Source organism: Thermobia domestica, chromosome 5 (genome assembly GCF_964235325.1).
Source record: "Thermobia domestica chromosome 5, izTheDome1.hap1.1, whole genome shotgun sequence".
Classification (NCBI taxonomy): domain Eukaryota; kingdom Metazoa; phylum Arthropoda; class Insecta; order Zygentoma; family Lepismatidae; genus Thermobia; species Thermobia domestica.
The window spans coordinates 175,857,161-175,881,859 of NC_137458.1; the positions used below are offsets into that span (position 1 = coordinate 175,857,161).

At 36.9% G+C, this 24,699-nt stretch overlaps 1 protein-coding gene across 1 annotated transcript in view; it reads right to left on the minus strand.

The window, feature by feature from the left end:
• Window positions 1–24,699, minus strand: part of LOC145684736 (venom allergen 3-like) — a 354,554-nt gene that overhangs the window by 18,885 nt on the left and 310,970 nt on the right. Inside the window, exon 6 of the mRNA XM_081757113.1 lies at window positions 3,030–3,253. Coding sequence (XP_081613239.1) covers window positions 3,030–3,253 — 224 coding nt within the window. The remainder of the gene's footprint in view (window positions 1–3,029; window positions 3,254–24,699) is intronic.

Genomic DNA, 24,699 nt, shown 5'->3' on the forward strand with positions numbered 1-24,699 from the left:
ACAGCATTGTCGAGTTCTTCATATCTAGCAAGTTTCATAGTTTTACGAGTTTTTACATCTCCATCGGTGCTCTGCATTTTTGACACATGTTGCTCAATCTTTTCGACATCCCGTTTTATGCCATTGACGGTCGTTCTACCAACGCCATGAATCAGCGAGATACTTGTTGCAGTTTCGCCCTTCCTCAAACGTTTAATAATTTCGAGCTTTTGTTCAAGTCCTAACACGACTCGTTTTCACTTTTCAGCCAACTTCCAAGCATAATAATCAACAGTAAGTTGATAATGAGTATGTACACTCTGTACGCTTTGTAACAGTACTCGTACTGTACACACTAAGTCTGCGTGCCAACTCAAGGTGTCCAGTGAAACTGACAATAACTGATTGAGTAACCAAAACAGTAGGTGTGGGGCGGGGCCTACGAAAGGGTGGGGGTGGTAATTTTCCGCGTTCAATAACAATGGACAGTCACGTTCAATAACAATGGACTAAAAAAATAGTCATGACGTCAGAGAAAATTAAACTTTAATTTAAACAAAGAATTTTCAATTTTACTAGATATTTATGGAAGCGTATCTAATCAGCAATTCTCTTAAGAAAATCTTAGACACAAACCTCCAGTTTACTAACTTTTATATCTCTTATTCCATTGTATACCTGTACTAGCTAATCCTATTGGAGATGATGTCTCGCTCTCCGCTTGTTCCAAGGGCAATCCCGCTCCAGATAGTAATGCACCAGAGTAATGCATTTTGGTGCAATGCTGCCGCAAGCCGTACCGGCGTTGGAAAAGGCGGAAATCAAGCAACATCTCCTTTTTCTAAAATGGATTTTTATAAATATCCATTACAACTTATAATGATTGAACAGGACCAGAGTAAACCGTATTCCTTTCATGTTACACTAATATAGGTTCGTCTTGAAAATAATTCATAACAGTTTGGAATTTAATTTTTGGCATCTTGAGTGTTTCAAGTCCATGCTTTTCTTCATAAGGGTTTCAGTACTGTACCAAGTTTTTGTGTGGAAACTAGCATGACCGGAAGTGAGGCATTACTATTTCAGTCCATTTCGCTTACACTTTATTCCGTGCTCCGGCGCACATTTAAAGTACAGTACTGTCCGGAGCAGTGACGGATAACAGAGTGACGGTTAAAAGAGTGACGGTTAATCGAGTTTCTACTGTAATACGTAAATCGAAGTAACAGTATTTGATTTAAAATTTACGAGTAAGTTGTTACCATCTTTGAAAGCCTCATAAGCTTTAACTAGAAATGTGTGATTCACGGAAGAGGAGGGTGAGTTAGTGAATGGTTCCTCTATGTTAGTCCTCTTTTGGTATTTTTATTTTTATTCTAAATTAATAGAGGATTCAGTCACTAACACTATTCACTATCTTTCTCAATGTAAGTTTCCTTTTGGTTTCAAAAATTTAATGACAAGAAACGAAGAAGTCAAATTAAAGCCAAAGGATAAATTAGGTTTAAAATTTGAACATAACCCCTCTCCTATTTCGGAACTTTGAAGGAGGATTTCATAAAATAAAAGGGAAAGGATTTGTTAAATATTTTTGTGAAAAAAAGTAAGAAAATTAAGACTGTTAAAACTTCTTTTGGTTTGAATGCAAAGAAAGTATTCGTTCCCAGTTCAAGGCTAGATTTGTTTTTGCACTATTTAAAGCTTTTCAAGTTATCATTCTCATATACAAGATTTAATTTGTTGGATATATATATATTAGTTTTTGTTTCGAAAAATTTGTTACAATAAATAGTTAACTACCTTGAAAATTTTGGGGATTCACAATTTCAGAACGTAGATTAGATCCTTACCCCACTAATTTGGTACTCATAAAAAAAAAGTATTTTTGCATATAAGGTTAAAGGAAAATTGAAGTGGAATTTTTATGGAAAGTATCGATTGCTCCATTACACGTACTGCGAAAGTAAACTTGTATTTCAGTGGATTTGTCCAGTGGTTCCTCCCTTGAAAAAAAAGTTTTGAAGGTAGGAGCTAGGGCTGGTCTACCGAGGTAGAGGTTTGCATGTTGCGCTGAATTATGTATGTTGTGGTTATTCGCAACACTTGGCGACCAAAACAAAGAATAATCTCATGAACCGATCTGCGTGGTTTACTTTTCATTTACGAAAATTTTCCAGTTTCCTCAAGTTGGCACAGTCCATTTTCTTTTTAAAATAATTTTAGTTTAGCTTCCCTTTACGTGAACAACTATGAACAAACGATCTGCATAGCTTATTTTCGACTTCCGGAAATGGGTTCTGCTGCGTGAAGTTGGCACCGCAAATTTTAATTTTCGTATAAATTGTTTATAAATTTTATAACTGAAATTTTATGTGAACAATCGTGAACAAACGATGAACAGACGATCTTCGTTGTTTACTTTTAATTCTAATATTTTTCATGTACGTGATGTTGGCACCGCCCATTTTGTTTTTCGTATAAATCGTTTATGAACCTTGAACAAACGAAAATTTTATGAGAACAATCGTGAACAAACGATGAACAAACGATCAGAATGGTTTATTTCTGATTTCTAAAAATAGGTTCTGCTGAGTGAAATTGACACCGCTCATTTTGTTTTTCGTATAAATTGATTATGAAATGTGAGCAAACGAAAATTTGGTGTGAACCATCGTGAAAAAACTATGAAGAAACGATCTACATGGTTTATTTTCAATTTCCAAAAATGGGTTCTGCCATGTTCACTCACATCTTCGCCAAGGATTGTCGGCCCGCTACACCAAGACCTGCAGAAAACGCGAGGTCATACCGAGACAAACGGTTAGCATCTGTACGGCTACCTGTCTAAACATCGGCTTTTGTAGCTCCTCAGTGTATTTATATATCTATTAGTGTAAGTACTGGTATAACTTATTTGGAATATCTTGAGCACATGATAGGATCACTATCATATTTCCTTTTTATAGATAACTTCGGACTAGATTTGTGAATTTCTACAGTGTCTGCTTTGATGTGCTTTTACGGTTACATGGAATAAAAGATACACTTACCACATAGTCCGCCTGAACACTTGAAGTTTTCAGGACATTCGGAGCAAGGTTCTCCTATTTTATACATTTTATACGTTATGATGTTACCGCCTGGAGCATAGTTGCACACATAATAATGATAATCTCTCTTCTTGTTGTCTTTGATAAACTGCCGACGTCCACATCCAACACGATCAGTAAAGTCCCATAACATTGCTGTGAAGTGACCTGTACCACGAGGTGAACTATAATAAAAGAAGACTTTAAAATTATATGTTCTCACACACAATTACTGGAATTCAGGATAAAAGCACACAAAATTAGATGTTGGCATACGGTAAAGCACGCCCATACATTATACAGGGTGGGTGGAAAGTAACCCACTGTTTTCAATTGTGAATTTCTATTGATGTTCATGTGTAATAGCAATGAAACTTATCTTTTTTTTATAGACAATTTTTCTTATTTTTTCCAGGCTCTTTGAAGCTTTTGATGGTACTTTGAAATCACAGAGATTCCAGGGCGATTAAGTATGGAGGAGAGAGCCAAACTTGGAGCAAGAGTTGAGGTGTGGCAGTCTGTAATTCAGGTCCAACGGTGGGGTAGAGGTCAACATAACAAGCAAGGTGTTCTGGATGCTAAAACAATTAGAAATAGATACAGAAAATTGATGACAGATACAGATACAGAAAACAGATACAAATACTGCCGGAACTGTTGTAAAGATGGTAAAATGCTAAAAATAAGTTGTAGTCGTTATATTGAAGTCGTGTATGAATAAAAAGAAAACTTGTCATTTTGTAAAATGTGAGAAAATAAAATTTGTTTGACCGTTTTCCGTAATTTCATCTATACCGTGAGAGGTGAAGAATCATCATTCTTTTGCCTAAAGTAGCCAATCAGACTTTCGAAGATTTTATTTAGTTAAATGAAAGACCGCATACAATAGTATACGACCAGAACGGCACAACTGCATTTTACATTAAAAATAGGAAAAGGAAGTAAAGCTAATGAGAAGAAAGAAGAAGGAAAAGAAGAAACTAGAATAGTTTCTCGAAGAATAGTTCATTAGAAAGGATAGTAGATAACATACAATAAGAAAGGAAGAATTACAACTAAGATGTGAAAGGAAGGAAGCTTAACGAAAGAAAGGAAACAAAGAAAGGAAAATCGACAGAAGAGTTAACGGGATAATTATTGAAATATAGTTGGAGGCTTGTGATGCATTGTACGTAGAGTAGACCTATCAATCCTTGGGAAGCCTCGTAAAATATGAGAAGAAAAATTTGACTTTAAACCTGTTGGAACTAGAAACATGTTAATATATATTATACTGCTTCAGACCCAAGCAAATCCGCCAGATTGGTTTACTCAGATCTAGTTCAGTAGATGACAAACCATATTTTTCTTCCTAGAGATTGTTCATAAGCAGATTTATTTCGTGTGGCAAATTTGCACTCTCTTTCCAGAGTTTAAATAAGTATTGGAAGTTGAGAAAAACGTTTTAAAGTTTATCCACAACTAAATATTACAAAAATTGTGAATTATCCGAAGTTCTCTGTATAATTTCCAGAGTTTGCTAGTTATCGTCACTAGTTTCCATCTACTCACCATCATTAGGAACGAGGAGTCTCAGTTGATCATTAGAAAATAAAAGGAATTATATGAAGATTTTATTCGTAATCAGTAGTCATTATTGTTAAACTTTGACTTGTAGAAATATCTCCTGTAAGTTCTCTGTTTCATATTTACACAACAAATAAATGCGGTTATTTAACGTTATCTTAGGCTCCCATACTTAATCTCATTCATACTACCGTTCACTCAATAACATAACAAATATTTAGGTACATTAGGTTTGTAATATAATGTTTCTTAAAGGAAACTCACTAACTACAGTTTGTCCAAATATTTTATACAATTAGTAAGACAGTATGAAAGAAAGGAAGACAAGAAAGAAAGAAAAAAAAACTCCATTTATAAATGACAATTCAATTTGCGTCGAAAGAGCAAATCATACACCATAAATCATTATATGAAAATATTGCAACTTACGAGAATTTTCATTTGTCTAAACTATTTCTATTAAGTGAATAACAACATTGTTTCAACAAATTTCTGTATTCGAAATCTACACATTAGAATTCTAATACCTAGTCTAGCCATAAATACTGTCACAAACTTTTGGCTTTGACTGTAGAACCCGTTGTGCAGGTGGCAAGGTACAATTTAGCTCAAGGTCAACCCTGGCCAGTGTGTGTCGAACAGAGAAAGAGAACGGGTGGATCTGCTTCGCTTAAGCATGGAGTGGGGTTAGTACGAAAATAGAGTTGCAGTGATTGCCTTGCATACGGGTGGAAATTAACCAATTGAGATTTCCAAACTGCTGAAACATCTGAAAATCAGCAAAAAATTTGTTTACCGGACAATCCAGCAGTTTACTGAGAATGGCAGTGTACGTGACTGACCAAGGGATGGTCGTCATCTCAGTGTGAGAACAGTGACAGCTGTTAAAGCAGTTGCTGCTCGTGTGCGGCGAAATCCACTCCGGAAGCAGAAGATCATGGCACGGAAGCTAAACATGGCCCCAAGATCAATGTCCAGGTTACTTTCTGAAGACCTGAAGGTCAGAGCTTATCGGCGAAAGCACGGGACATTTCTTGACACCACAGCTGAAGCAGCAGAGGAAACTGAAAGCAAGTGAGCTCCTACACCGGTACGCCAACAATGGACATCGGCAAATCCTCTTTACCGACGAGAAAATCTTTATCATTGAAGGAAGTTTTAACCGTCAAAGTGATAGGATATATGCGGCAAGCTCTCGAGAAGCTTGTGGGAGAGTTCCTAAGGTTCAGAGAGGTCACCACCCCTCCTCAGTCATGGTTTGGTGGGGGTGAGCTATGAAGGCCACACCAGACTTCAATTTTCTGAGCAAGGTGTAAAAACAAGTGCCAGGGTATATGTGGAAACTGTTCTGGAGCCTATTGTGAAGGACTTGAGTGACACCATGTTTAACAATGATCACTGGACCTTCCAGCAAGATTCTGCTCCAGCTCATAAGGCAAGGATGACACAACAGTGGTTGGAGGCCAATGTACCAGATTTCATCTCCAGTGCTCAGTGGCCTTCTGGTAGCCCCGATTTAAACCTTCTGGACTACAAACTGTGGGCAGGGTTACAAAACATGGTCTGCTAGAAAAGACATCCTCCATTTGAAAGTTTGAAGCGTTCCTTGGTGGCAGCAGGGGCATAATTTCCGATTGATACTCACCGTACTGCAATAGATGATTGGTCCAAGAGACTCAAAGACTGTGTGCGTGCCAATGGTGGACATTTTGAAGTTTGATAGGTGCCAATTGTGAAGAATGTATGTGGTTATAACATATTAAAAGAAAATTGAAAAATCTCAAACCGTATTTCATATATTCACAAAAAATTGTGACAGAATTTATGGCTAGACTATCAAAATGGTATTCATAGTAATTGACGATAACACACACAAGAATTGTATTAATATTATGAACACTTTAAATCTGATTTAGGTAGAAAATATAGTAAATTGGGTGGAATCATAACCGAATGCAAAATAATAATAATAATAATAATAATAATAATAATAATAATAATAATAATAATCATAAATGAGCCACTGAAAGTAGTTAGAAGCCTAAAATCCTTATCTCAAGTTTGGAGAAAAAAATATTCTTTAGTAATTGAGGAAAAGGACGATCTTTATATGTGGAGCTCCTCCGTGGCTAAGCGGTTAGCGCACGCGCCTATGGCGTGGGAGACCCGAGTTCGATTCCTGGCGGGACCTCATGTGGTTTGGGTTCTACGTTAATCAGTAGTTCCACGTCTCATATAGCCTCGCTGCTGAAAGGGACGTTAAAATCAACTCAACTCAATGACCTTTATGTGGCCAAATCATTGTTCAGCAAAAAAATTTTACATGAGTCTTTAGCCCTCATAGGTTTAATAATGTTCATAATATTCACTTCGTGCTAGTTTTAGTGTCCATTTAAATTGCTTACATTTTGCAATCTATTCGTATTTTGACTTCAGTCCTAAGTTAAATGATCACAAATTTCAGTCTAAGACTTTAACCCTTTTAGGACTTATGGTATATTTATATACCATGGCGCACTATCGTCTTCGACCGCTTATTTAGGTTCTATAACAGGTACTTAAGCCTGATTTTATTGGTGAAGTCAAAGATGAACCAAAGAACAGGTATTGAGTGGGTCGGTGGGTCAAGTTTTCTGAGTGGGTCTGTGGGTCGTGGGGCAAGAGCATGTGACCCACTGTGATTCACCACCCACCGTGACTCACTGCGACCTACCACCCACCATGACCCACTGCGACCCACCACCCACCGTGACCTACTGCGACCCACCACCCACCATGACCCACTGCGACCCAGCAACTCAGTATGATATACCGACCCACTCTACTCCAGCATTGTAGACAGTATCTTCTGAAGACTGGTAAATTTGTCTTCGTTTTACTTTCAAGACCTTCATTTCCCTCCCTTTTCCATTTGTTTCTGTCTACTTACCTGAGGTGAGTATATCTAACCAAGTGAAAAGAAGAACTTCAGGAACTTTTGGATATTTATATTTTTAATTGTATTAATAGCAATAGGACTTATACTACTATTTGGCTTTCGAGACCTGTGAGTTTTTAGAGGAGCTAACTACTGGAAAAATTACATTTTTGAATCACTGTAATATATACGTTATTATATAAAAAATTGAATGTAACTGTGTGCCTGATCAGCACGGTCAAATTGCAAAGTCAAATGAAATTACTTTTGGTATATAGTTAGGCCTTAATCCAAACTGGGATGTTATATTGCTTTCATTATAATGCATGACATTTTAAGGAGGTAGTGAGGATCCGAATTTTTGCGAAAAAAAAAAAATAAAAATAGTATCTCGCAAAAAATTTTTAAACTTACGGAGCTGAAATTCAGTGTATTAACTCTTTATTGAAAATAAACAAAATGTGTCCTAGCATTTTTAAAAATTCTCCTATATGGGAGGGAGCACTTTCTATATATGGAAAATTGGTAGTGAGTTGGTTTGTAAAAATGGTCGAAAACGATCGATGTTATTTAAGAAAAAAAATTAGAAGCAAAAAATACAGTGCTTGGCTTCATAGACCCATAGCTTTCTATTATAATAATTGCTGAAGCTTATGTTTATTATATGGTGCGCTTGCAGCACAGGACAAACTGTAATATACCATTACAGTCTAATGTGATGATGTTTTTAATAGGAGGGTGCCCGAAATTTTTTGAGAAATAAATGAGAAATTTGACACCTCGAACCGAGAAACCGAATCTCGATTCGAGGTACTAACCCAGAAAATAGACAACATATGTTCGGACTTTGCTTCCTCAATAACCACATTGAGGGAGCAAATGTCTACTGAAATTGACCTGATCAGATGCGAGGCTCAGCAATCTATAAAGCAACTTCAACAGGAGACTGAGGGTAAATTTGACCATGTAAGTTCAGAATTTGAACAAATAGATACCAAATTACATAAGGTCAACAAAAAACTAGAAACACAGCAGGCCGAAATTGATAATTTAAAGTCAACTTTGTCAAATTTATCACTGGAAACCAAACGGGAAGTAACTGACCAGAAAATATTGAAAATTCAGGACGAAATAGTGAATATTCAAAAGGAAATAACGAAACCAAGTCGCGAAAAATCAGAGGTAGCCTATCCTTTCCCCGGTAGCGATTCCCCGGAAATATTACCTGCTATAACAACTACCTGTAGCGCAGGAAAAGAAAATTCAATGTCAGTTGATGCACGGGATATTGCGACGCACTACCCCATGCATCGGCCAGAACTAAAGTCGTGGTTTAATTGCAATAGTGTGCCGAATCAGTCGAGTGTTGTGACGACTGCGGTCACTAGCGTGAGTGTGTAACGCCCCTATATAAACGATTCTACAATTGTATCATTAGTACAAGTTACTACTTACCTCTTGTAATCCTTTTGTATTTGGCAACCCTGCCGAAACATCATGTTCGCGGGTGCGCGCAAGGGATTCTGTGTACTCGAAGCTGAACAAGAAGACGCAATGGTAACATTAACTTTTGTGTGTTAACAAAAACTAAGTCAAATCTCTATTTACATTGGCCATCGTCCTATTTAAAAGTAGAGATGCAAAAAAGCCGGCTTTTTTGAATCGATGGTTTTTTTCACATAAAAAGCCGGCTTTTTTGGAAAAAAACCGAGAATTTTGGAAATTTTGGCTTTTTTCATTTTCATGATTTTTCTATCCAAATAGCTTTCTTATAGTATATTCTATAGTTAGATAAGATTTCCACGACCTGAATGCCATATTTAGCTCTGTAATTCACCATCAAGATGGATGGAGCACATATTTTACGAATTAAAGCTAACATGAAGAATGTAGTATTTGAGGGCAATTTTACAGGTTATTTAACTTCATTTTAACTTTTGAGTTATCGACATTTTTTTCCTTCTCTAGATCATTTTAGTTTGTCATCCGTGTTTCATTTCTAAGAGCTTAGTACTCCAGCTTCTAGCACGAAAGTTAAACTTACGTTTTTCTATATATCCGTCAAAGCATACGTTTTTCAATATGTCCGTCAAACCGTATTTCCACATTTCTGTTATACTGTAGTTGTGCAATGATTTAGCAATAATTTTCCAGATACAACCTTGAATACCAATTTATACAAATAATCAATAGCGGATTTAGAAAAGTACTTTGGGAGGGGTTTCTCTGATTGTTTCGTTTTCTAAAAAGTCCTAATATTATTTGGGAGGTGCTTGAAGTTTATGAGTACAGGCATAACTTATATTTCGTTTCGTTTATATGTTTAGCAATAATCTTCCGGATACAACCTTGAAGATCATTTTATACTGAGAATCAGTGGCGAATTTAAAAAAGTGTTTTGGGAGGGGTTTTCTTACTACTAATGTTTAGTTTTTCTAAATATTCGTAATTTTTATTTGACGGGAGCTTAAAGTTTATGAGTAAAGGCATAACTAATAGATATTTCGTTCGTTTTAGACATTCCACAACTTTGGAGAACAGGCTTCAGTTCGAAAGACCGATCCTCTAAACCTTCGCAAAACCGTCACTGCTGGTAATTAGTAATAATAACGATTTAAAAACAATAAGAAAGGAAGTCGGCCAACTCCTACACTCCTAGTCGGCCAGTACACACACTATTTCTACATTCTCAGATGGAATGAAGGAAGGCTTTGTCAGAATGGTCGAATGCTGGGTTGAATCCCGGATTTCCCGATAGAAGCGCAAAAGCCAACCACTCAGTCACGTTTGTTGTGCAGTTGTATTTAGCTTAACTTAAATATATTCCGTAGTCTTTTTTTTTTTTTTTGTTTGTTCCGTAATGATATGTTGAATCCCTCTTGTTAAAAATTCAGAAAACTTGAGGACTGGGTAAACCGTGATGGTGGTCAAGGGCGCCCATGTTGTGGTTTCCAAGGAGAGGAAGTATAAGCGACGTTTCAAAAATAGTTTCAAATTTTGCTGTAACTAATGTAAAAATCCTATTGGATTTTCAATATTCTGAAGTACATTTTCCTCTAGGGGGAACAAGCGCCCCCTTAACCCCCCTGATGGGCGCCCTTGATGGTGGTTATAAAAAACTTGACTGTAGAATTTCAAGAATATACAGAACCATGTGCAGCCTTTAATTGTATCATACAAATCTAAGCATTTCTCTTATGTTTTATTTTACTTTTATTTTGTTTCAAAAAGAGGGTATGGAATATTTTGAAGTGAAAGTACTACATACAATTTTGCTAGTTATTTGTGTATTTTTTGAAAGAAGTTTTTACTCTTAGGGTTGGCTCGTTTACACCAGCTGTTTTTTTTTTTAAATAACTGGTTTAAACTAAAAAAATTAAAAGAACAAAAATGCGAATCGTGTGAACTTCATAGTGACGTTTCACATGTCAAACCATCTGCATTAGTCTTATTTCCTTTTCACCTTTTAATCAAGGTGTCCCATGTTCAATTCTCGGTCGAACCACAACCCTTCTTTCATGTGTAAACCAAGTACTCTTTCGGATGTCACTTTAAGCGAAAGTCTTCTCCTTGATAACCTCGGTATTACGTAAGGATGTTAAGCCTAAACATACAAAACGAAACCAAATTATATATTTCTGCATGCCTGTTGTTTTATAAAGAAGCGAAGGTTGCTTAAATATATTGATTAAAATTGGTAAAATTTATCGATTGCCTACTTAGCTTCCAACATTAGCTTGGATTGGACTTTCAATGATACCTACATACTAAATTTCTAATTTAATACCTCAGTTTTAGAAAAATAAACACACTGCTGAAGAAGACTGCACTTATTTAATATAAAAACACATTTACACATGACGTTTCGATCTTCTATCCATCGTGATAGAAGATCGAAACGTCACGTGTAAATGTGTTTTTATATTAAATAAGTGCAGTCTTGTTCAGCAATGTGTTTATTTTTCTGATTTTATTCGCAAGACGTTGACTATGATTGTGTGTCACTCAGTTTTAGCGTACTGATTATAATACGTTGACCTTTAAATTTTACATGCAAATTAAATTTTACAGGATTTTCCCGTTATTGTTTTACATTTAAAAGAATGACGGGATTTTCCCGATGGCTAGGGCGGGAGTTTCTCAATTTAAGAAATTTACTGACCGGACTTCTTTAAGCTTATGGGACCTCTTCCAGCATAACCCCGTTGTTGAATAATAACACCAAGGCGAAACAATTTATTTCTGTGAATATGTAATACAAATACATAAAGCAAAATATCTAAATCAAAAAACCTGGTTTAAACCCCAAAAAAGCCTGGTTTAAACTGCCCCCCCAAAACGGGTTTTTGGCATTTTCAGAAACAACCATGGTTCTTGCCAACTCTGCTTACTTTTGTATATTGGAGGTTAAAATGTGTTTATTATATACATTGGTTAATCCTTTGGAATTCATAATGTAAAAAATGTTGAAGTAAAATTGTTTAAAATATCTTTTCGAAATTCATGGTTTACTTTCGAGGTTTTATATTATTATCGGCATCAACCACTAATTAAATGACTTTCTGTGTTATAGAGAAGCGAAACAAAGTCTGCTTTATCGATTTAAAGCAGAATTTTGAAAAAAGCCCAAAATTTCCCAAGCAAAAAAGCAAAGCAGAAAAAACCGAGTTTTTTTCCAAAAAAGCCGGTTTTTTTCCGAGCCCTTGCATCTCTATTTAAAAGTGTGTTTGATCTACTTCATACTCTAGTGAACTGCTTCACATGTTTTTCATATGTACCACTAATTTGCATAGTATAAAATTCTGAATGGAGTTGGGTAATACTTATTCGCCCTAGCTACCACGTGAGCCATCTTTGTGTGGGTGCACGTTTTTAGGTTGGACTGCATCCTGTCATGTCATCATATTCTGATATCTAGTGTGAACCATTCTCAAAGCGACTTGGTCATCATGTTGTTAGTGGCCTGTATTTTTAACTTGCAGTTTGAACTAATGTACTTAATGTCCAACTAAATTCTTAGCAGCGGGGCCCCCAACTCATTCGCAATGTCCGTGAAGCGAGGCGAAAGTAAGCACTCTCTTCATCTGTACTATTCAGTGATATCTGTGTCTTTATGTAATATGGAAGCATCAAGAGTTTACAGTAACTTCGCCTGTAATAATATAACACTCTGGGAGTGGAATCCAGAACATTGTTATCATTGTGAGTTATTTGAGTGGCAAGTATGTCTACAGGGTTATCATTTGTTCATACTAATCTTGCTCATGCTGTTCAGCCACTTAATCGCACGTAACCTCGTAATCTATGTGATCCATCACTTTTGGGTGGCTATTCAAGAAGTTAAGAACCTATCATCGCTTCAAGTGGTTAAAGTGGAACTTTGTGCATAGGCTCACACATGAAGTGTTAATCAATAAAAGTTGATATATATATATATGTTTTCATTAATCCACTATCTGTGATCTCCACAAAGTGTTCAGTTCCTATATTATCGTTATGATGTTATAATCTTACTACCTATCGGTTAGACTTCAGTTTATAATCATAAATAAGCATATTATCATCGTTTTTCAAGCTGTCCAGTGAACGTCATGGATTGGGTGCACACCAGCTCCCACCTGCCCCGACCGGGTTGTGTGAAAATGAAGAAATCTTCTTGTGTCTAATCTTCTTGGCTATATAATTTAAAGGAACCTCTCCACAACGGTGATCATTTATTTTGTCCAAGTTTTTGTGCATCGTGTGTGCTTTGAGCAGCAGTCAGTGTGTATATCATTTATTTTCCTATAGGAATGTGTTCCGTTAATACGAGAAAATGCATTTGTGAAAGGTATAATAATTGCTGCTTGTTTAATACCTGTCAAAGGGGTAAGTACCCTATGTTATGAGGGCCCGCCTTTGTAGCAGGCTAACCATAATTCTGCTTTGTACAGAATTATCTTTACTATTGCTGATTCATGGAATCGTGTTTACATAGCACCCTTATGTGGATTTGCTGATGTACGTCTTAAGAATGTATTTTCTACAAATGTCTATTAGCCCTTATCAATGTTGAAGAATGTCATAGGAATACCACTAGCTACATGAATGTCTAGTTAACCGCTATTCATTGAGTTTATCACTGTCTGAAACATGAATACGTTTTTCGTATTTAAGAGGCACTTGGCCATCTAGCACAAGTTGATCAGGAATGTTGTCCTTTTGGTTTGCTATGTTAAGGTCACCATGGAATTAACTTTTGTCAGTTCATATGGATCACTTTATGGTCTTTCCCTTTTAATTTTTGTCCGAATGCGCCACTACATGACGATTACATGGGTTTTTGTTAATCAGATCACTATGTCTACATAATTATGACGTTCGTTTGTACCTAGCATCTTGACCGAGGCTTGGTTTTTAGCAACTCGTTGTCCGGTCTATTTATAATGTTGCATAACTACATTTGTCTAATTTGTCCATCCTTAGCCCACTTTTATGTCCTCATTCAGTTAGGACAAGTCATTTGTTTTATGTTTATATGCGAGGTAGTGAAACTCTATCTCGCATGATGTTTCTTTGGGGTTCATTATTGCCATGGTAGTTACTCATAAGTATGTCATGTTGCATTTTTAAGTATTACATAATTGGTGTAAACCCGACTAGTCGTGGTAAGTAAGTCTATACTTTGCTCGAGCCATTGGTCCTATTATCTGTCAAGGTGATAATAAATTACTCATTATGCCATTTTATTATATATATATATATATATATATATATATACATATATTTTCAATATCTTTGATGTGTGTGTTTAATCGAGTATCATTATTTTCAACTCAGGCGTAGTTATATTGTGGGTGTAAGTTTATTCAGTTATGTACCTGAATAAGTTACGAAGTATAACATTGCAGAGGGTTCTCAGAAATCAGTCGCCATCGTAATCTCAATATAATTTTGTTGTCATATTTAGCAAAATCGACTACTCTTAAATTGTGAAAATTCTTTCAGTTAAATAAATGTTGCAACACCCTATCATAAGTGTTATATTTGAGAGATCAACACTACTGTCTTTTCTTTCAGTTTCTGCATTCTCATGAGACACGCATAGGTAAGGAAATCACAGCACAAGGGAAGGGCTGTTTTTTGTGCACTCGTAGAGTGTGCAGGGGGCAGTCTCGCACATGTTGGATTCGTTTGCCGTTGTACTAAAGTTTTTTTCTCTTTTCCCTGTTTTGTTATTATCGCATTACTTTAGCGCAGTTTATTACTGTGTTAGCATCTTGCTTTATTCTTCTCCTGTGTTATAGGTTGATCACAGGTGTCGACCCCTACCATATACTTATCATCTCAGTGCTCCGGTACTGAGCAATCAAACTTAACTGTAGCCTGCCAGGGATTGGGCCCTCTGGGGCGCTACAGCGGGTTTGTTTGTTTTTGGCGACCCAGCCAGGATACGGGTTTTGTTTGTTTTTGGCGACCTGATCGCCAGGATATCAGCTGGTACCTTTTGATTTTTCTTGTGTTTTAGTGATTTCTAATTTTATTTCTCTATATAGGATCTTGCCGGTATCGTATTGCAATTTTGTTTATTAGTATCTTGTACATTTTGTATGTCTCTTAACTTTCGAAGATGGATACCGTCATCTCTGAATTTGTCATAAAAAAAAGAAGCCTTACTGTTTTAAATCAACTTTCTTTGTAGGTGAGGTGCAGCGCTCTTTGTTGACAATGTCGGATTGGGTTGGGGACCCGCATTATATATCAGTGAAGTAAAAGTCAATCGAGCGTTTAACGTCAGATAAACTATTCTTTCAGTGTATTCTTTTAATTTTAGTGCATGTGTTAAATTGTTAGTGCCAGAATGAACAAGTCTAAGAGGAAAGCTCGTCAGTGTGGCCATTCAGGCACTTTATTAGAGTGTACTTCTTGTAATACTTGGTACTGTAAGCAGTGTTCAGGATTAAGTGATGAAGCTTTTGCCGAGAAAGGCAAGCCCAATGTTTCGTGGGATTGTAATTCATGTGTGGTACAATCTCCCAATTTAGCAGATAATACTATTGAATTAGATGATGTAAACACTGGATCTTTAGTAGAGAAGAGTCAGAGTGGAAGTAGTAGTGAAGTTGGTGTTGCTTCTAATTTTTCTGAGCTGCTAGCACAGCTCACTACCCAAATAAACTCTATCAAAGTGGTCGTGACAGAGGAAACCTCTCAAGTTAAAGCAACAGTGATCACTGAAATTTCTGAAGTCGTAGAAAAGGAAATGTCGGAGCTGAAGGACACCGTGGATCGTCACATTAAAGAGCAGGATGCTCGTATAGCAGCATTAAGCAACCAATTGGAAAATAATACGGCGGAATTGAATCATCAGCTGGAGGTGGTGAACGAAAATTTAGCCTCTCAGGAAGAAACCTTGCTTAATTGCTTAAGAGACAATAGTATGTGCAAGCGTCAATTGGAAGCGTTGTCCACCGAAGTGAAAGAAATCCATCAGACCAGCAACTCCTGTTTAGGACTGCGGGACGAACTTGAAGCCTTGAAGGAGAAGGTCGACAGCCTTTTTGATCAAGATTATGACGAAGAAGTGGAAGACCAAAGTAACCAGCTCAATTCTGATGTTGTTAATGTGGAGCGTAGACACTTCACAGACTTTGAAAGATTTTTAGGTCTTGTTAAGCCTAGTACTTGTGAAGGTAGTAGCCAGTCTGAAATTCCAGTGGTTGTTTCTAGTCCGTTGATTGGAACTACTTCAGTAACCACCACTTCGTGTCTTCGCCCTGCCCAAGTCAATCTGTCCCAGGTACGGCATTTCTTTAACAATGCTAGTTGTGTTTCCACTGCTTCCTTTCATGGTATGTCGCATAGTCATTGTACTCATTCTCAGCCTAGTCATGATAAAGGTTTGAACGGTCGGAAAGCTGATGGTTTTCCTAGTTATGAGCGAAATAACCTATTCAACCCTTTTCCTTCTCAGCATGTTAAAGATAGAAATGACTTGCCATGTGGTTCGTCCGTTAATATTGGTCGAGGTGACTCTGCCTACCCAAGAACTTCCACCTTGGAGCCAGATGTTCCCTCTTTTCTGTCCAATGGTTGTCCACTGTCTAGTGTTAATGGCAATAATAACAATGGTCATGGTTTAAAATCTTTACGTTTGTCAGACTTAAGTCATTTTCCTGAGTTTACAGGTAATGTGTTGGAGATTTCTCCACTTGATTTCTTACAACAATTAGAACAGAATTTCAAGTTATTGAATCTTGATCCCGAATATCAAGTGTTAGTTGCTATGAGAGCTATGAAAGATTCTGCTGCTTGTTGGATTTCGCAGGTCTCGGATCAAATTCATTCATATCATGACTTTAAACGTCTTTTCTTGTCGCAGTATCTAAATCCAAAGGTCTGCAGGGCTCAGTGGAGATATTTGCTGTCCACCAAGTATAACCCCAACATTCATGGAAAAGCTTCGGAGTTTGTTTGGAAACTTTCTAAGGGTCTAAGAATGCTTAAGAATAATATGTCACAAATAGAGTTAGTGGATTATCTAATTGATACATTACCTCCAGAATATCAATTTACTTTAAGTCAAGTAGAAATCACTTCTGTTTCTGAACTCGCTGAGCGCCTAATGAGACTAGAAGTACCTGATAAAACTAAGTTGCTAAACAGTCCTCTAATGTCTTTAGAATCATTTACTTTTAAGCGTAAAGCAGGTAATGATAATGACACTCCTAGTAAGAGTAAGAAACGCAATGTGCATTTTGATGTTAACCTTGCTACTACTATGATTAATGAAAACAATAATGAACAAGGTAGTTCTAGTGCTAGCTCTAATTCTGAAAATAAAGTACCTACTAAAGAGAAATGGGCTCAAGTGGGATACGCCAATGTGAAGGATTACTTAGGCAATAATCCTCCTGGCAGTAACAATAACAACAGTAGTAACAATAATGTCAATTTTAGGCGTAATAACCGTAGAAGGTTTGGCTTTGGTAATCGTAACAATAACAATAGTAGCAACAGTTTCAACAATAGACAGAGTAATTTTAACAACAGACAGGCTAATCATAACATTAGACGAGTAAATGTTAGAAATAGAAATTCTAGTAGAAATGCTAATACTCAATTAGGGAATTCTTGTGAACCGGCCGAACCTATTTCTTCTTGTTGTAATTGTAGTCATTGTCCTAACTCTAGGAACAACCATGAAAGTATGGGTGTAAATTCACAAACTGTTTCTGAGCCTTATGCTCAATGTAATGCAACTTTAAATTAACAGGGCAGACTCCTGATTGGTCGCCTGGAGCCCGCCAAGATTGTAGTCAGCGACCAGAAGCTATGTTATCTAACAGAACTAATGGTACCTGGTTTACTCAGTCTCCTCTTCAAGTTTTCTTTATTTTAAATGAAAATTCACATGACAGTGTTAATGAAAATAGTACTTTCGTAAAGTCACCTTATCTGTCAGGCCAGATAGCCGGTTTATCTCTATCTTGTATAATCGATAGTGGTTGTGAGGCTAACCTTTTGAGTTATGATAATTGGAAAAGGATTGTAGATGTGTTACCTACCGCCAAGCTAGTGCCAGCTAAGCATGTAACTTTGCAAGCGTTCGTGGGTGATAATAAACACCGAGTTAAAGGCCAAAAGACTTTATATCTGGAATTCTCTGGTCATGTTCTCGAAGTTCCTTTCTTCATTGTGGAAGGTATGAAGTCAGATGTTCTCCTAGGAACTCCTTTCTTGAGTAAATACAGCTGTGTTGTAGACTTTGCTAACCGTATCCTTACCTTTAAAGACCTAGACGGCAAGCCAGCCAAATTGAATCTGAACTCCTTATGGATAAGTTCAGTGGAACCAGAACCTTTAATACAAGAAGTGAACCAAGAAGATGATTATTTGGTACCAGTGAGCGAAATTCGAGACACCATCTTGTCCAGAACTGACCTAACCGAGGATGTTAAGTCCAGATTAGTAGATTTATTAATTCGGTACAGGGAGTTATTCTCCGAGCGACCTAGACCAGTGAAAATAAAGCCTCTGAAGATCGAGCTCACTGATAATGAGCCAGTGGTGTGCAAGCCGTACCCGATAGCCTACTCAATGCGGGAGCCATTCAGAAAACTCTTGCAGAAATGGCTGGAATGGGGAGTGATTGAAGAAAGATTGTCACCTTATTTAAACCCTGTGCACTGTGTCTGCAAGGCAGACAAGCAGTCTATTAGGCCCACGTTGGATTTAAGATGTCTGAATAGGAAGGTAATATCTGCTAATGTGCGCGTGGAACCCATACAAGACATTTTGGCTCGCCTTAAAGGTTCTATGGTGTTTTCCTCATTTGATTGTAAAGATGGATATTATTGTCTACCCTTGGAAGAAGAATCCTACGAGAAGACAGTTTTCTTGTTTGAAGGAAGACAATATTGCTTTCGTTACCTAGTGATGGGACTGAAATCTGCTACAAGTCTGTTCCAGTTCGTCATGAACAGCATTTTTGACCTGTCCACAAAACATTTTGTCTCCTGTTATTTAGACGACCTTCTTTGTTTTTCTCCCTATATAGAACAACACTTCGAGCATCTAGAATTTATTCTGTATACGTTAAACAAGTTGAACTTTTCTTTAAATTTTCGTAAATGTAGATTCTTGTTTCCCGAACTGTTATTCCTAGGACACATCATATCTGGCCGAGAAGTTAAAGTCAACGCCAAGCTGAATGAAACCATTAGAAATTTTCCTGTACCAAGAACTCGTAAGCAGCTACGTCAATTTCTGGGCATAGCCAATTGGCGCCACAAATTCATTAATAATTACGCCGAATTGACCGAAGATTTAGTGCATCTTCTACGCAAGGAAGTGAAATTTCATTTCGGTCCAAAGCAACTGGAAGCTTTCGAGGCTTTAAAGCGGGAGTTAATTTCTCCTCCTGCCTTAGCATTGCCTGACATGGGTAAGACTTTTCACATCTTTTCAGATTCCTCTGCCATAGCCATTGGCGTATATATTGGTCAGTACGAAGATGACGAATTTAGAGTTATTTCTTATGCTAGTAGACGTATTAAGCCCACTGAAATGTCATTGTCTATTTTCCAGACAGAATTATTAGCTGTAGTGTTTCTGTGTGAGAGGTTCGCAGATTATATTCTTGGTAGAGAAACTGTCGTCCATACAGACAACAAGGCCATAACCCATCTTAAAACTATACGTAATCTAGATGCTAGAACCACTAGATTATTGTTAAAACTTCAGGATTATAATTTGCAGTTTGAACACCTGTCCTCTGGTGAGAACTACATTGCTGATGTCATTTCACGTAATCCTCCTGATGAGGATGAGTCTGTTAATGCTATGTACATGGTGAATGTTGTGTTCAGAAATTTAACTCAATCCTCTTTCTTACAGCTAATGTCTAAAGAACAGCAGAATGATGCTTTTGTTAGTAAATGTTTAACTAAATTGGAAGAAGGTAATTTAAATTATTGTAAACATTTAAATTTAGTGTATGTTAAGCAATCTAACGTTTGGAAATTAATCATTCCTAAAAGTTTAGTGCACGTAGTAATTGACGAAGTTCATAAAGAAGCACATTTTGGTTCCAGGAAATGTTACTTACATTGTAGAAATCTTTTCTATTGGCCAAATATGAAGCGTGACATTGCTAAATTTATAAATGATTGTGAAATTTGTGCAACGACCAAACCATGTTCGCAGGCCAAAGTACATCAAATTTGTCATGTGGAGGCTGATCGCCCACATTGTAAATTAAGTGTAGACCTTATAGGGCGCTTACCAAAAAGTAACTCTTATTCTTACATATTATCTGTCTTAGATGTCTATAGTAAATTTCTTGTGTTGTATCCAGTAAGGAATGCTAATGCCAAAGAGATTATTTCTATTTTTACTAAAAGGTATTTTTATCACTATCCCATTCCCCAGGAACTCATTACTGACAGGGGAGCACAGTTCGTTTGTTGCTTGTGGCGTCGTTTCTGTCGCCGGCATGGCATTCAACACTTGTTATTGAGCCCGTACAATCCAAAATCCAATCCTGTAGAAAGATATCACTCAGAAGTTTCTCGTTTGTTAAGGGTATTTATTAACAAAGATCATACTCAATGGAGTCAAAAATTATCAGAGGTTCAGTCACTGCTAAACAACTCTGTGTCTCTTACTACTGGTTACGCTCCTTCAGAGCTTTTTCTTAATTTCTCAGCTCTAGATAATTTCAAGAAAGAATTAGATTGGCCTTTAGAGTTTGGTGAAGTGGACCATAAATTTAGGCATCAATCAGTATTGTTAAATACAAGGAAAAGTCTTAGAAAAAATAATTCTAAAGTAAAAACTAAAGGTGTCGAAATTAAAATTGGTGATCTTGTTTTCGTAAAGAATCAGAAGCATAGCTCTATGATGGATAAGACTATTAGCAAATTTTTCTTGAAGTATGTGGGTCCATTTTTGGTCATAGGTGTAGAGAATAATGCAGTAAGTTTGGTCAATTTAAATAATGAATGGATTGGCACTCATAATTTAGATAATGTTAAATTGTTTAACTGTTCCTTGGAAAAGCGCCAAGAATTGTTGGTGAATACGTACTTATAAAAAAAACTGTTTGTTGAAAGTTTTTTTTTTCTTCAACCAGGGCGAGGTTGTAACGCCCCTATATAAACGATTCTACAATTGTATCATTAGTACAAGTTACTACTTACCTCTTGTAATCCTTTTGTATTTGGCAACCCTGCCGAAACATCATGTTCGCGGGTGCGCGCAAGGGATTCTGTGTACTCGAAGCTGAACAAGAAGACGCAATGGTAACATTAACTTTTGTGTGTTAACAAAAACTAAGTCAAATCTCTATTTACATTGGCCATCGTCCTATTTAAAAGTGTGTTTGATCTACTTCATACTCTAGTGAACTGCTTCACATGTTTTTCATATGTACCACTAATTTGCATAGTATAAAATTCTGAATGGAGTTGGGTAATACTTATTCGCCCTAGCTACCACGTGAGCCATCTTTGTGTGGGTGCACGTTTTTAGGTTGGACTGCATCCTGTCATGTCATCATATTCTGATATCTAGTGTGAACCATTCTCAAAGCGACTTGGTCATCATGTTGTTAGTGGCCTGTATTTTTAACTTGCAGTTTGAACTAATGTACTTAATGTCCAACTAAATTCTTAGCAGCGGGGCCCCCAACTCATTCGCAATGTCCGTGAAGCGAGGCGAAAGTAAGCACTCTCTTCATCTGTACTATTCAGTGATATCTGTGTCTTTATGTAATATGGAAGCATCAAGAGTTTACAGTAACTTCGCCTGTAATAATATAACACTCTGGGAGTGGAATCCAGAACATTGTTATCATTGTGAGTTATTTGAGTGGCAAGTATGTCTACAGGGTTATCATTTGTTCATACTAATCTTGCTCATGCTGTTCAGCCACTTAATCGCACGTAACCTCGTAATCTATGTGATCCATCACTTTTGGGTGGCTATTCAAGAAGTTAAGAACCTATCATCGCTTCAAGTGGTTAAAGTGGAACTTTGTGCATAGGCTCACACATGAAGTGTTAATCAATAAGAGTTGATATATATATATATATATATGTTTTCATTAATCCACTATCTGTGATCTCCACAAAGTGTTCAGTTCCTATATTATCGTTATGATGTTATAATCTTACTACCTATCGGTTAGACTTCAGTTTATAATCATAAATAAGCATATTATCATCGTTTTTCAAGCTGTCCAGTGAACGTCATGGATTGGGTGCACACCAGCTCCCACCTGCCCCGACCGGGTTGTGTGAAAATGAAGAAATCTTCTTGTGTCTAATCTTCTTGGCTATATAATTTAAAGGAACCTCTCCACAACGGTGATCATTTATTTTGTCCAAGTTTTTGTGCATCGTGTGTGCTTTGAGCAGCAGTCAGTGTGTATATCATTTATTTTCCTATAGGAATGTGTTCCGTTAATACGAGAAAGTGCATTTGTGAAAGGTATAATAATTGCTGCTTGTTTAATACCTGTCAAAGGGGTAAGTACCCTATGTTATGAGGGCCCGCCTTTGTAGCAGGCTAACCATAATTCTGCTTTGTACAGAATTATCTTTACTATTGCTGATTCATGGAATCGTGTTTACATAGCACCCTTATGTGGATTTGCTGATGTACGTCTTAAGAATGTATTTTCTACAAATGTCGATTAGCCCTTATCAATGTTGAAGAATGTCATAGGAATACCACTAGCTACATGAATGTCTAGTTAACCGCTATTCATTGAGTTTATCACTGTCTGAAACATGAATACGTTTTTCGTATTTAAGAGGCACTTGGCCATCTAGCACAAGTTGATCAGGAATGTTGTCCTTTTGGTTTGCTATGTTAAGGTCACCATGGAATTAACTTTTGTCAGTTCATATGGATCACTTTATGGTCTTTCCCTTTTAATTTTTGTCCGAGTGCGCCACTACATGACGATTACATGGGTTTTTGTTAATCAGATCACTATGTCTACATAATTATGACGTTCGTTTGTACCTAGCATCTTGACCGAGGCTTGGTTTTTAGCAACTCGTTGTCCGGTCTATTTATAATGTTGCATAACTACATTTGTCTAATTTGTCCATCCTTAGCCCACTTTTATGTCCTCATTCAGTTAGGACAAGTCATTTGTTTTATGTTTATATGCGAGGTAGTGAAACTCTATCTAGCATGATGTTTCTTTGGGGTTCATTATTGCCATGGTAGTTACTCATAAGTATGTCATGTTGCATTTTTAAGTATTACATAATTGGTGTAAACCCGACTAGTCGTGGTAAGTAAGTCTATACTTTGCTCGAGCCATTGGTCCTATTATCTGTCAAGGTGATAATAAATTACTCATTATGCCATTTTATTATATATATATATATATATATATATATATATATATATATATATATATATATATATATATATATATATATATATATATATATATATTTTCAATATCTTTGATGTGTGTGTTTAATCGAGTATCATTATTTTCAACTCAGGCGTAGTTATATTGTGGGTGTAAGTTTATTCAGTTATGTACCTGAATAAGTTACGAAGTATAACATTGCAGAGGGTTCTCAGAAATCAGTCGCCATCGTAATCTCAATATAATTTTGTTGTCATATTTAGCAAAATCGACTACTCTTAAATTGTGAAAATTCTTTCAGTTAAATAAATGTTGCAACACCCTATCATAAGTGTTATATTTGAGAGATCAACACTACTGTCTTTTCTTTCAGTTTCTGCATTCTCATGAGACACGCATAGGTAAGGAAATCACAGCACAAGGGAAGGGCTGTTTTCTGTGCACTCGTAGAGTGTGCAGGGGGCAGTCTCGCACATGTTGGATTCGTTTGCCGTTGTCTAAAGTTTTTTTTTCTCTTTTCCCTGTTTTGTTATTATCGCATTACTTTAGCGCAGTTTATTCCTGTGTTAGCATCTTGCTTTATTCTTCTCCTGTGTTATAGGTTGATCACAGGTGGCGACCCCTACCATATACTTATCATCTCAGTGCTCCGGTACTGAGCAATCAAACTTAACTGTAGCCTGCCAGGGATTGGGCCCTCTGGGGCGCTACAAGTGCTCCCTCTTTACATGGTGGTATACAATCATATAGCGTGTTGCCGGGAAGAGGAGATGGGTACCATCCTGAGTCGTTATTCACGGGTGCGGTTGGTCCGGGGATGGAGCTCAACATAGTCAATACGACCAACAGAGTCCCTTTTAATTACATGGGTAATTATAACACCGCTACGACGTCGTCGGTGGTAAATCCGGTGACTACTCCGATTGCACAGGATAATATGTTAATTCCCACTAACTATTCCCCTACTTATGTTAGTATGAGTTCCAAGATTTCGCTGAGGGACATCGAACGCTTTCCCACGTTTGATGGGAATATCACCAATGGACTGCCTCGTGTTTTCCTGCGCAAATTGCAGCAATATTTGGAAATGTATCGGCTGACTGATAGAGAACGCTTGCAAATAGTTGAGAAATGTTTAATTGCAGCCTCAGGCGCATGGTTTGCCTCTATTAAATACAGAATCCATACATTTGTCGATTTTCTGATCCTTTTCAAGGAAGAGTACTGTAACGAGCATATAGAAAGGCTTCAAAAACGCAACCTCCAATCTT